The 12,911-nt window shown below is 38.2% G+C and overlaps 1 protein-coding gene across 1 annotated transcript in view; it reads left to right on the top strand.

Annotated features, from left to right (window-relative positions):
- Nucleotides 1–3,186, top strand: part of Gipc2 (GIPC PDZ domain containing family member 2) — a 72,172-nt gene extending 68,986 nt beyond the window's left edge. The window contains exon 6 of the mRNA XM_090333711.1: nucleotides 2,321–3,186. Within this exon, the coding sequence (XP_090189837.1) occupies nucleotides 2,321–2,466 (146 nt within the window). The 3' untranslated portion in view covers nucleotides 2,467–3,186. The remainder of the gene's footprint in view (nucleotides 1–2,320) is intronic.
- Nucleotides 3,187–12,911: the final 9,725 nt, after the last annotated feature.

The following is a 12,911-nucleotide window of genomic DNA, read 5'->3' as shown; positions in this document are numbered from 1 at the left end:
TGAGCTAGGACATTAAGAACTAAGATTTAGTTCTATGACTTTGATACAATATTTTATGGCATTAATTAATTTTTTATATCTGAAAGTTCTTTAGGTATTTTAAAACTTAATAGAAACTATATGGTCTGCATCACCCAAGGAGGTTCGTCATAAGTATAAAAGGAATAGTAAAATGACAAAATGATTCTCAGAGTAACCATGAGAGGTCAGCATTAAGCTGGCATAAAAATTCTTTTTGTAGATCACATTCAGTTGTTCTATATTGTTAAAATATATTTTAGCTCTAGTGTAGTCAACAAAGGGTAATTTTAATATCTCTTTTATGTTACTATGATGTAACCTTTCTAAAAGAAACTTTGGTCTGAAGTTTCTTTGGTTTTTCTTCTAAATTAGAGATGTAATCTTTTGTCAAAAGGGCAGCACTCTTCTAACACTCTTCTATTCAAATTTCCTGTGATGTTGCTTAAAAATTATGTTTATATTTTAAGGATTTAGCAAAAATTTATAACCTTTGCAAATATACCTTCTATTTCTTTTTTATTTTTATCCAGTCCTGGGGCTTGATCTCAGGGCCTGATCACTGTCCTTAGGCTTTCCACAAGGCCAGCACTCTACCACTTGAGCCACAGCAACACTTCCGGCTTTTCTGAGTATGTGGTACCTAGGAATGGAATGTGGGTCTTCATGCATGCTAGGCAAGCACTCTACCACTAGGCCAAACTCCCGGCCATCCCTCTCTCCATCACTTAATTGAAATACACACACATACACACACACACACACACACACACACACTCCCACATCTGAAAGCCCAAAGTCTGAAATGCTCCAATATCTGAAACTTCTTGAAGTGGAAAATTCCATATCTGGTCTTGTATAGTGGAGCACAATCAAAATGCAAGCATGCTAAAAGGCCACATAAATTGCCTTTAGACTATGTGTATGAGGTATATGTGAACTATTAATAAATTTTGTGTTTAGTCCTTATCACGAAGTAATTTAATTCTGTTTATAATAGAGATTCCAAAATCTGAAGAAAAGTTTGAAATCTGAAATACTTTGGGTGGTAAACATTTTGGATAAAGGAAACTCAATCTGCATTTCTATGGGTAGCTATCATCTAAATTCCACAGGTACTTCCTTTTTTTCTCTCTCCCCCTGCTGTCCTTCTCTGACAGAGAAGGAGAAGTATACTTCTGAGATCCACACTCCTGGATGCAGCTGCTTTATTTACTCCCTGCTCCTTCTCTTCTCTTTCCTCTCCTACTTTCTCTCCCATACCAGGCTACCTTTAACCTGACTAGAGCACTGATGCCTGAAACACATGGGCCAGCCATGCCCCACCACAGCACGGAGTGGATGTCTTTCTGTAAGCCTCCTCTCTTTCCTCCAAGCCTGCTTGTGTTAGTATTTAACCACTGGCAAAAGGAGTGGCTCTTTTGCGGGACAATTCGACCTGTGACTCCTTTGATTACTTCCTCTTTGACCTTTGAGGCAATAGTAGGTTGGAGCTTTAGTATTGTCATTTCCCTTTCTTTCTGGAAGGTTCTTCACCTAGGTTCTAAATTATAATTGTACTCACTTTCAGATTATTAGTGCTTATAGAGAAGTGAGAAAAACAAACAAACAAAATCCAACCCAAAAGAACAGCATAGGAGGTCTCCATAGGCATGTAGTTCTGAGGCAAGTGCAAAGAGATACATACTCCTAAAGATTCTGGTCTCCTGATGGCAAGTATAAGGCTCAGGAAATTTACTAGAAAGACAGATTAGCAGCACCATCTTCACTCACTATGCCAAACTGGAGAGGGGCTCACGAGAGACACCTTGAATCCCTGGGTGGAGAGACATCTTTCTACCAACCCATGGAGCTGCATTCTATGCACTGCAAGCTGTAATCCTTTTTCTGATTTCCTTTGGGGGAAGGGAAGACTAGATCCCATTGTTACTGAGAGTAGGGGATTGCTGGGATGGTGAGAGAAAGGAGAGAGAGAAAGAGAAAGAGAGATTATTAGGAAGAAGCAGCGTGTTCTTGTTTCCAGGGGAAGTTAGGATGCTGGAGAGTCTCAACTGATGTGCTCTAAGATTGGGGAAGGGCAGTAGAAAAGCTACAAATCGGATGCTGTGGGCAGATGGTTGGTAAGTGATGATTGAAAGGTTGATACCTTAGTGGGTTTATTTTGCACTAGAAATATACACTTACCTGTTAGATTTGGAAATTAATTTCTTGATGCCATTTTCTTCATCCTCTGATACTACTATCACATTTATTGCTATGTTTCAATAATTATCTTTTGTTTTTCAACAATTATCCTTGACAGCTACTACAATGTTTGAAGCTGGAAAGGACAAAAGTAATCCAGATGAATTCGCAGTGGCAGTTGATGAGACTCTTGGAGACTTTGCATTCCCTGATGAATTTGTCTTTGATGTTTGGGAAGCCATTGGTGATGCCAAAAAGGGATGACCGTCTATGAAGAAATAAACCATTCTTCTTCAAAAAGAAACCTCTACAACCACTCTTTTAAACATCTCTATGAACTTTGGTGTAGTTTTATATGCATGGGAGATAATCTTAGAAATATAATTTTGATTTCTGGGTGTTTTTTAACTGCAGTTGTTGACGTACTATTGTGAAGATAAATTCCCTAAAATAGAATCAGCTTTTCTACTAATTTGAAGTTTTTTTTTTTTTTTTTTTTTTTTTTTTGTGATTCATAGGGCTTAAACTCTGGGCCTGGGCACTGTCCCTAAGCTCTTCAGCTCAAGGCTACCACCCTACCCTTGGGCCAAGCCCCACTTCCACGTTTTCTAGAGGTTAATTGGAGATAAGAGTCTCTCAAGTGCTTTTGTGCCTTTGATCCTCAAATCTCAGCTTCCTGAGTAGCTAGGATTACAGGTGTGAGCCATCACACCCGGCTTCTAATTTGAAGGGTTTTAAAGGTTTTAAGATGCATTTCCACAAGATTGGCTTGCTCCCCATTAACATTCATGCTTTTCCACACTAGTTAGTTGATGGCAGTAGCTTCTGTCTTTCTCCCCCCAAAGTATTAATGTGATGAAAATTAGGATGGGAGTATATTTTTTAAGATATGTTTGAGAAAATGCAATGTGAATGATGCCTATGATGGGCCTGAAAATGCTGTTGTTATTGTTGTTTTAAATCCAGTAAGTAAAGGAAGAAGAAGATTCTTTTTGTCTGCTGTTTTCTATGACTTAGGATGATTGATTTTTGTTTTTCTTTCTTTGTGATTTGAAACTCCATTGAAATCTATTGTGCATGATGTGTGTGTGTGTGTGTGTGTGTGTGAGTGTGTGTGTGTTTATATGCATTTAGAACATTCAGAAGAAGAGTAATAAGAGGCATATGGAAGAACCAATTGTTTTTCACCCATAGCTTCTTTAATGTTACCTTTTTTTTTTGTGGGTCATGGGGCTTGAACTCTGGGCCTGGGTACTGTCTCTGAGCTCCTCAGCTCAAGGCTACTGCCTTACCCCTGGACCTGGGAGTTGTCCCTTAGCTGTTCAGCTCAAGGCTACCATCCTATCCCTTGAGCCTCAGCCTCATTTCCTGTTTTCTAGTGGTTAATTGGAGATAAGAGTCTCACATTCTTTAGTGCTGGGCTGGCTTTGAACAGTGATCCTCAGATTTCAACCTCCTGAGTAGCTAGGATTACAGACATGAGCCACCACTCCTGACAAATGTTACCCTTTATAGTCCTTCAAGATGGATTTTTATATTCTTTGTAGTATTTTCTTTTGGAGAGATATTTACTTGGAAAATAACTAAGTTGGAGAACTTTTTTTTTTTTGAGGAGGAAGAATTGAACCATCTTTTCCAGCCTACTCAACTTTAGAGAAGATTCTTTCAGAAATAGATTATACCTTTCACCCCCGCCACCCCCCAGGGAAAATAGGAAGGCAGAATTGAACAAAATGCTTTAGCTTGTTTAAAGTTTTAACACATACCATCTCAATCTGTATAGAGAAAGCAAAAGGGAGGCGAATCTTATCACTCGGGCTTGATCATTTGTTGACGCAGGGACATGGACCATTTTGTTAATAGGTTATGTTCAAGTTGTCTTAGATGGGAAATGCTTCGAGCTTCCATAGCCATCTGAAATCCTAAACTGGGAGTGCACAGAGCTCATTGGGGCAGAGCTGGAAAGAGAAAGCCAAAGGAAGAATGTTCTCAGGTGTAGATCAGGTATCGACAATAGACCAGACTATGGGGGGTGGAGAAAGAGAGAGATATAAGGGGAGAGAGATAGTTTAGGAAAAGAAGAGAGAGTGGTGACTTTAGGTGCTTAAAGTATTTTTCTACAGGTACATCTGGGCAAAATGGAGCATTCAATGTGATAGGAACAAGATCTTCAGGATTCTAGATCTTTCAGCATGGTGCAGGGACAGTGAGGACCCACAAGGAGGCGATCTTGATTACTGTATCTCTCCAGGTTCTCAGAGAAACAAACCATAAGAGCATGTCTGTGTTTCTGTGGTGTGATGTGATGGTGTTTTTGACTCTGCATCTTGAATTGGGTCATTCTTTCTGTAGCAATGTGTGGGTAGGGTTCTCTGTCCTGCTGCTGCAGGTCAGTAGCAGTAAGGCAGCTCCCAGGCCGCCACACAGTACTGAGGACAAGTGAGATTCTTCACCAGACGCTGTGTTGCTAAGCCATGTGTTACTATGCATAGTAAATGCTCAGATACAGGAAATGCATTTCCAATCTAGAATATTTTCTCTTTCTTTTTCTTTTCTTTTTTCTTTGCTAGTCCTGGGGCTTGAACTTAGGGTCTGGGCACTGTTTGTGAGTGTCTTTTGCTCAAAGTTAACACTTGAGCCACAGCACCACTTCTGGCCTTCTCTGTGTATGTGCTACTGAGGAATCAAACCCAGGGCTTCATGTGAAGTGCCCAGATTTGGGGTCCCCAAAGACCACCGAGGAGCTGAATCTGATGTAAGTGCATGAGAGTATTTTATTGCAAGCTGGAGCCTAGGCTCACAACTGTCACTGATACAGCAGGTCAGAATTGAGAGCCCCAACACTTCAATTAGCAGAGTCTTTTTGTTTTTTGTTTTTTGCTAGTCATGGGGCTTGAACTTAGGACCTGAGCACTGTCCGTGGACTTTTCTCAAGGCTAGGACTCTACCACTTGAGCCACAGCACCACTTCCAGCTTTTTTTTTTAATTTCTTTTTTTTTTTTTTTTGCCAATCCTGGGCCTTGAACTCAGGGCCTGAGCACTGTCCTTGGGCTTTCTCAAGGCTAGCACTCTACCACTGGAGCCATAAAACCATTTCCAGCCTTTTTTTTTTTTTAATGTATGTGGCACTAAGGAATCGAACCTGGGTCTTCATGAATGCTAGGCAATCACTCTTACCACTAGGCCAAACTCCAGGCCCTTCCAGCTTTTTTCTATGTATATAGTACCGAGGAATTGAACCTGAGTCTTCTTGCGTACTAGGCAAGCACTCTGCCACTAGGCCAAACTCCCATCCCCCAGTTAGCGGAGTTTTTATAGTAAATTGACCAAAAGGCACAAGCTGACCACATGCAGGTGGCCAATAAAATTGCTCTGCTATCAGGAGTTTACAGCGTCCACCTGGTTTCTTGCCTTTGTTCTACTATCAGGAATTTACAGCCCCCAGTTTCATGTTTGGCAAATCACATACATTTGTCATGAGGATGGGAAACACCTATAGGGGATGGAAGAGGGGTCTCAAAGGAGGTCTCCATATTTTAGGGGGAAATCTAGAGAGGGGTCTCTAGCCAAGCGCTCTACCACTAAGCTACACTCCCAGCCCAAACCTTTCATTTTTATTTGAAACTTAGTCATTTCAAGTCCGGATCGAAATTGCTCATTCGTATACATGCAAACTGTGTTTGATCTGGTATATTTCTGAAGCGTCTTCTTATTTAGAGTTGGGGTGTTTTGAATTTCTTTAATTACAGGCAGTGGATCTGTGCACCCACAACCCACCATGCCACCTTTCTTTGTGCATCCAAAGTCTACCAGAGCTTTTCTTTGTCATTTTCTCTGCCTTGAACACACACTCTCTCTTAGTTACATGGCCAGATCTATGTCAGCCTTCACTTATCAGTTGACAAGTCATTTGTTTAAAGAAGCCTTACCTGACGTTCCTTCTCTCCTTGTTTCTCCATGGACTTTATCTCAGACCTTGTTCCCATTCTAACTTACCACTATTTATAATTATTTTGTTGATGCACGTTTAATTTGTCCTACTTTCCACTTTGGGGAGATGGGGTTGTACAAAATTTGCTATTAAGTAGTTGTACAAGGAGTTACAATTTGGTTCCATCTCATCATATCTCCAGCACTTAGTGTGCAGCTTGCTCTATAGTAAGCACTAAAATTAAAAAAAATTATATATCGATGAAGAATGTCAAATATTTGCTGTTAGTTATATGTCCAGTTACAGGAAATGGATCCCCAGAGGTTAGGTAATGATTATGCTCTATTTTAAACGCAAAGGAAAACAAACAAACAAAACACAGGTTTTGGGAAATTAAATCACTTGCTTTAGGCACATATTTAGTTAGTGACAACAAAAGGATTTGAACCCAGTTTTGAGTTTAAGTCCTGAGCTCCCTGCAAAGTTAATTCCGTTAATATGTTACCAGAACAAGGTAAAATAAAAAATATGCTAGTCACTGGAGGAAACAGTGGAGACTGTAAAATGCAGGAAAACAAGATTATGGATTCAATCACCATTTTCCTTGCCTACACAAAGAATGGCTCCCCTGAGGTCACACCAAGAAATAAATTTCAATGACTCTCTGAACAGTTTTAGGATAGAAACTATATGCCAAAGGATTTTAGTAATTATTTAGGCTGAAGAATTCACATTAGCAGTAATTACACTCTGGAAGTTTTACTTAACAGTGTAGTTACTGATGTTATAAATTCTTGTTAGAATGACTTAAAATTAAGAAAAGAAAAGGTCCTGGTTATTTCTTTGAGATGAGCCTGGCCTTAGAAATCTTTCAAAGCTGCTTCTGGCTAAAACCATTTCATGGTTTAATTGATTTGACTTGGATGTTGGGTATTTTGCTTGTTGGGCTTATTACTGTTTTAACTTCTGCTTAAAAAAACACCCTTCAAGAATAATTGCTGTGTTTGTTAGTAATGAAAGAGCAAAAAAATTAAAATGTAGTAGGTTATCACCAAGTGCCTTTTCTGTTATTTACTGTTTGATATGGGGTTGGTATTGGAGGTTTAATAGACCATGAAATCCTACCATTAACTGTGTTTAAAACTGAAATACTTAAGTTCTAAAGAATTAATTGGCAAATTATTGCTTAGGAATGCCCCTTTCTGGGCTCAAATTCTAATTTGTATGCTGAAAAGGTAAGTATATAGTGATTGTTATGAATTCCCAGAATATATTCCCTATTCAATTTTTACCTACACACAAATTGGTCAATTTTAGCAAAATAACTTGTGAATAAATGAACAAGGAATATTTGAAAGGCTTCTGTCAATATTAAACCCAAAATAAGACTGGAACTGTGTTGATTTAAAAAAGTAATCAATCGTATTCTTTTCCAGTGGATCAAATATTCATGTCTAATGGGGATACGTTTATTGCACTCCAACTTAAATTCTGAACTAGGAAGCTAGATTGGCAGTGATTTAGAATTATTGAAAATTTCTTTCTTTCTTTCTTTTTTTTGCCAGTCCTGGGCTTGAGCTCAGGGCCTGAGCACTGTTCTTGGACTTTCTCAAGGCTAGAGCTCTACCACTTGAGCCTCAGCACCACTTCTGGCTTTTTTCTATGTATGTGGTACCGAGGAATCGAACCCGGGTCTTCATGCATGCTAGGCAAGCACTCTATCACTATGCCAAACTCCCGGCCACGAATTAAAATTTCTATGGACAATGTCTCTCTTTTTCATGTATCTTAATAAGCATCACTAATCACTTGGGACTAACTAAAAAAAAAGTAAATGAACTATATTTCAGACTATTCTTCCAGGTAACTTAATGCTTGTTTCATGGAATGAAAGAAATTTCCACTGTCTTATAACCCTAAATCAGCCAATGAAGTATATAGGCCAATGAATCCACCAGGCTATTTCTTTTTGTTTTACCTTAGCTAACCAATAGATGGTAGTATCTATCCTGGCTTCTACCTTCCATTTGCCTCTCCTTTGTGAATCTGAAGTAGGTATTGCATTTTTATATTCATTCGGATTGGTCCAGTCTGTTTTTTAAATTTATCTGTGATCCCACTGGGGAGAATCTCTTGGCAGGTAAGACTGTCTTAAACATTCACCTTCTTTTCTGAACCTTTGAGATTGTATTATGTGATCACAGAGGGTATTAAGGGCAAATGCCTGATCCTACCAAGCCAACCAAAATTCTTGGAGATCTCAGAGGCAAAGAAATGACTGAGCACTGAAGTGCTACAGAGGTAATTATGGTTAATATTCTGTGAAAGTTAGAGATGACTTCAGACCAAGCATGAAATTAAATAGATACATTAAAAACTTTAAAACTTAAGTCATCACTTTAAAACTTTTGGATAACATTTAAACATGTAATAGTGAATTAATTTTTCCTTCAGTAAATAAAACAGGCATCTTTGAATTTAATAATTAGAATTATGAATATAATTTACCTTATGAAAAGATTTACATTCGTTAAGATGGAATTCTGACAACACTGATTTGCATAATACTGTGCCAACAGTTCTCTGTTGAAAATAACTTCCTTTTCTTTTTTTTTAAATATTTTTTTATTGTAATTAATAGAAGGGTTACATGATATTTGCCAGATAGAAGGCACATTAATTCACATACATTGATACCCTTTCACATGTCTTGGTACCCATTACCCTCCCCCCACCCCCCATCTTGGTTTTCCCCCCTTCCCTATCCAATTTCAAGTAACCAAATACAAATATATCCAATATATCAGATAACAAAGTGAGATACTGTAACAATATGAGATAACCAAGGGACAGCAAAAGAGATGAGAGATAACATAGCTCATTAAGGACAACAATCATTCATTATATGGCTTTTGTTTCAATATCCTGGAGGTCCTTTCAATTAGCTTCATACTATATGGCCTTTTGTATCAAGGATTGGCTCTATTGCAAATCTCTGCTAGTAGAGCCCAAGGTTTCTACTGATTATGACAAATGAGGGAAACCATTGAACCTAAGTTCCTTTGAGTCTGGCTTACTTCACTTAATATGATTTTTTCTAAGTCTTTCCATTTCCTAACAAATGGGTCGATGTCATTTTTTCTGACAGCAGCATAGAATTCCACTGTGTACAAATATCACATCTTGTTGATCCATTCATCAACTGAGGGACATCTAGGTTGGTTCCATATCTTTGCTATGGTGAATAATGCTGCAATGAACATTGTTGTGCTAGTGGATTTAGTATGCCCTAGTTTCTGGACGGTTGGGTAAATGCCAAGTAGTGGAATTGCTAGGTCATAGGGGAGCTCTATGTTTAGCCTTTTGAGGCACTGCCATACTGCTTTCCATAGTGGTTGAAGGAGTTTGCACTCCCACCAACGGTGTAGTAGTGATCCCTCCTGGCCACATCCCCTCCAGCATCTGTTGTTATTAGTTTTCCTGATCCTGGCCATTCTAACTGGAGTGAGGTGGAATCTTAGCATTGTTTTGATTTGCATTTCTTTTATGACCAGAGATGTTGAGCATTTCTTCATGTGTCTATAGGCCATTTTTGTTTCTTCTTCAGAGAAGAATCTCTTTAAGTCTTTGGCCCATTTTTTAATGGGATGGTTGTTACTTTGGAGATTAGTTTTGGAGTGATTCAATTTTTTGAGCTGTTGATATATTTTAGATATGAGGCCTTTATTTTTCACATGTAGGCACTTTACCAACACTTTTGAGCTATAACATTGTGTATTTATCATTTTCCCCTTGAGTAATTGTGTATTAGTTCTATTATCCCTTGATGCTTCTTGAGCTATATTGAATTAACATTTGTTGGAAACAAGCAGCATGGAAATTGTAATGGTTTCCTGCAATTATAATATAGAATGGTTTCCTTTTAGTCCATAAACTAACTTTTGGTCTATTACATTTTGCTGTATGCTGCTCAGAAACAATAGGTTAAACCACTGACACTGAACCAAAATAAATCTTTCGTTCTTTTAAATTGTTATTTCAGGTGTTTTGTCACTGTGATAGAAAGTTCAGTCAATTCCAACTTTCCAGTGATAAAACTCCATCCATCCATCTAACCAACATTTTTTTGGCCTGATATTTATTAGGTAGCCAGAACATATTTATATAGATTATTTTTCTTTTATTCTCAATCTCCTGACTCCTATTTTTACGTACAGTCAGTACTTTCACCACCAAGAAATAGCTAGCCTCTTTTCGGAGGCCTAGGTGAATGCTGGAGAGAATAACTACTGGATGTGAGATAAGACAATGCCACCAGGTAGACATTATTGTCTGCAGATAAAGCCATCTATGTCAGACGATTTATTTCTGGAAGCCTGCAATAAGAACTTCAAAGATACTTGCTTTCTTATTTCATTGTATTATGTTAAGTCTTAAAAATGGTCTTTATGTAGTTGTATAAAAGGGTTTCACTTGAATATGTCAGCTTATGAAATATTCAAGTAAAATATGAGTAGAATGCCTCGTGATCAATGACCCCCTTTTGTGATCTTCCTCAACCCTCCTGATCCCCACCATCACCTTAACTGACCTTATTTAACTCAAATTAATTGTTGACATGTGTGGTATGAGAAATTTGCTGGTATATTCCTTTCTCTGGCAAGGATGCATTTATCAGGGCTGCTTTGGTTTGCATCTGAGTGGTCAACCATCATTATGTTTTAATTGCAGTTCTATTTCACTCGCCTTCTTGGATGATTGAAGAGTTGTAATTTACTAAGTAACCAAGAAAAAGCCCTCTTCTTATACAAATCGTGGGTTACCTGCAAGACCTTCAGGGAATCTTAGGGATCTTCATCATTACCGGGTATCCTCGTGTGATGGATATAGATAAAGTGGAATAAGGAATTAATATGCTGTTAACTGATCTAGATGAGCAAATGACTTACTTTTGTCTCCCTCTTTTCCATGCTAAAGTATTTTCCAATTAATTTCATATTTGTTTTCTAAATTGGATTGTACAAGCTATACTACAACATGATATTCTATGAACTGAATGCTTATTCTCATTTAATTAGTTTAGCCAGTGACTTTTCATTAGTATCATTCTGAAAATTTGGTTGTGGAGGTACTAGTTAGCACTGTTACAATAGATATTTTCACTTTTGTTTTGAAAATGCAGATAATGTGGTCTTTCAAATCTCATATATTGAGAAATTTATACTGCTGTAAATCTTTTGACTCTAAGATACAGCAGCAATGCCAGTAAAAATACCATTACTGTGACATACTGCCAAACAGCCTGCAGTGAGAGTTACATTGTTTGCAAGCAAATGTTATAGAATGTATTATTTATGTTATCCAAGATGTAAAGTATAACACAGAAGACTTTAAAATGTTTGTTTGCTTAAATTTATACACTTTGAATTTATATACTTTGCTCTAAAAGAAGAGAATAGATTCTAGGGTATAGAGGAGAAACTGTCTAAGGCTAATTGAAAAAGAATGTACACTAACATAGACTTGGAAAATTGTTCCTGATGATACTTATCTTTGTATCCATGTCCCTGTGCACTCTTCTGTGTTTGAGTGTGAACTGGACTGAATGACATAGTTTTAGCCAATAGAACATGTCATAGGTGATGGACTATTCTAGGATTAAGTTACAAATTATTGTAATCTCTGGGTTGCTAGCAGATCTCTTGATTTTTCCAGCTTATTTGCACTGATGAAGTAAGATGTTATGCAGTCAAAGTCATGGAAATGAGGCCAACATATCCTTCCTTCCAGCCAGCAAGGACCCGAGGTTCTTAGTGCAACAGCCTGTTGTGCCCGGTTTATGTGAACCTGAGTGGTGGGTCCTTCCCCAGCCACACCTTCACACGAGATAGACCATGGGTCTGCGTGTGGAAGAAAGAATGGATCATGAAACAAGACAAATGGAAGATGGGCCGAGACTTCAATAATGCTAAGATAATACACGTGTGTTATTCTAAGCTGCTGAGTTTGAGTTACAATACAGATTTGACTGGAAAGAAGATATAAGAACAAATTTAAAGACGGCAAAAGCAGTTTATATTAAAATTACAGAAAATATTTCAGATTTTACTTTTTCAATTTTTCCCCTCCCTCCCTCTCTCCCTTTCTTCTTCCCGCATTCTTTTTCTCAACTTCCTTTCCTTCTTTCCTTTTTCTTCCCTTCCTTCCTCCTCTTCTCCCTCTCTCTTTTCCTTTCATTTCTTTGCCTTTTATTTCCTTTCCCTCCTTCCCTCCCAGCCTTTCTTTCTTTCTTTCTTTCTTTCTTTCTTTCTTTCTTTCTTTCTTTCTTTCTTTCTTTCTTTTCTTTCTTTCTCTCTTTCTCTCTCTTCCCTCCCTCCTCTCCTTTCTTTCTTTCTTTCTTTCTTTCTTTCTTTCTTTCTTTCTTTCTTTCTTTCTTTCTCTCTCTCTCTCTCTCACGCACATGCTCGCTTTCTCTCTCTCTCTGTCACTCACATGCTCGCTTTCTCTCTCTCTCTCTCTCTCTCTCTCTCTCTCTCTCTCTCTCTCTCTCTCCCTTTCTCTCTCTTTCTTTCTTTCTCACCTGTCCTGGGCTTGGGCTCATGGCCTGAGCACTGTCCTTGGGTTTTCTCAAGATTAGAGCTCTATCACTTGAGCCACAGTATCACTTCTGGCTTTTTTTGTATGTATGTGGAACCAAGGAATTGAACCCAGGTCTTCATGCATGCTAGGCAAGCACTCTACCACTAGGTCAAACCCCTGAACTGCCCTTCCCTTCCT

Source organism: Megascapheus bottae, chromosome 6, assembly GCF_031878675.1.
Source record: "Megascapheus bottae isolate mThoBot1 chromosome 6, mThoBot2.hap1, whole genome shotgun sequence".
Lineage (NCBI taxonomy): Eukaryota > Metazoa > Chordata > Mammalia > Rodentia > Geomyidae > Megascapheus > Megascapheus bottae.
This window is presented reverse-complemented; position numbering and strand designations above follow the sequence as displayed.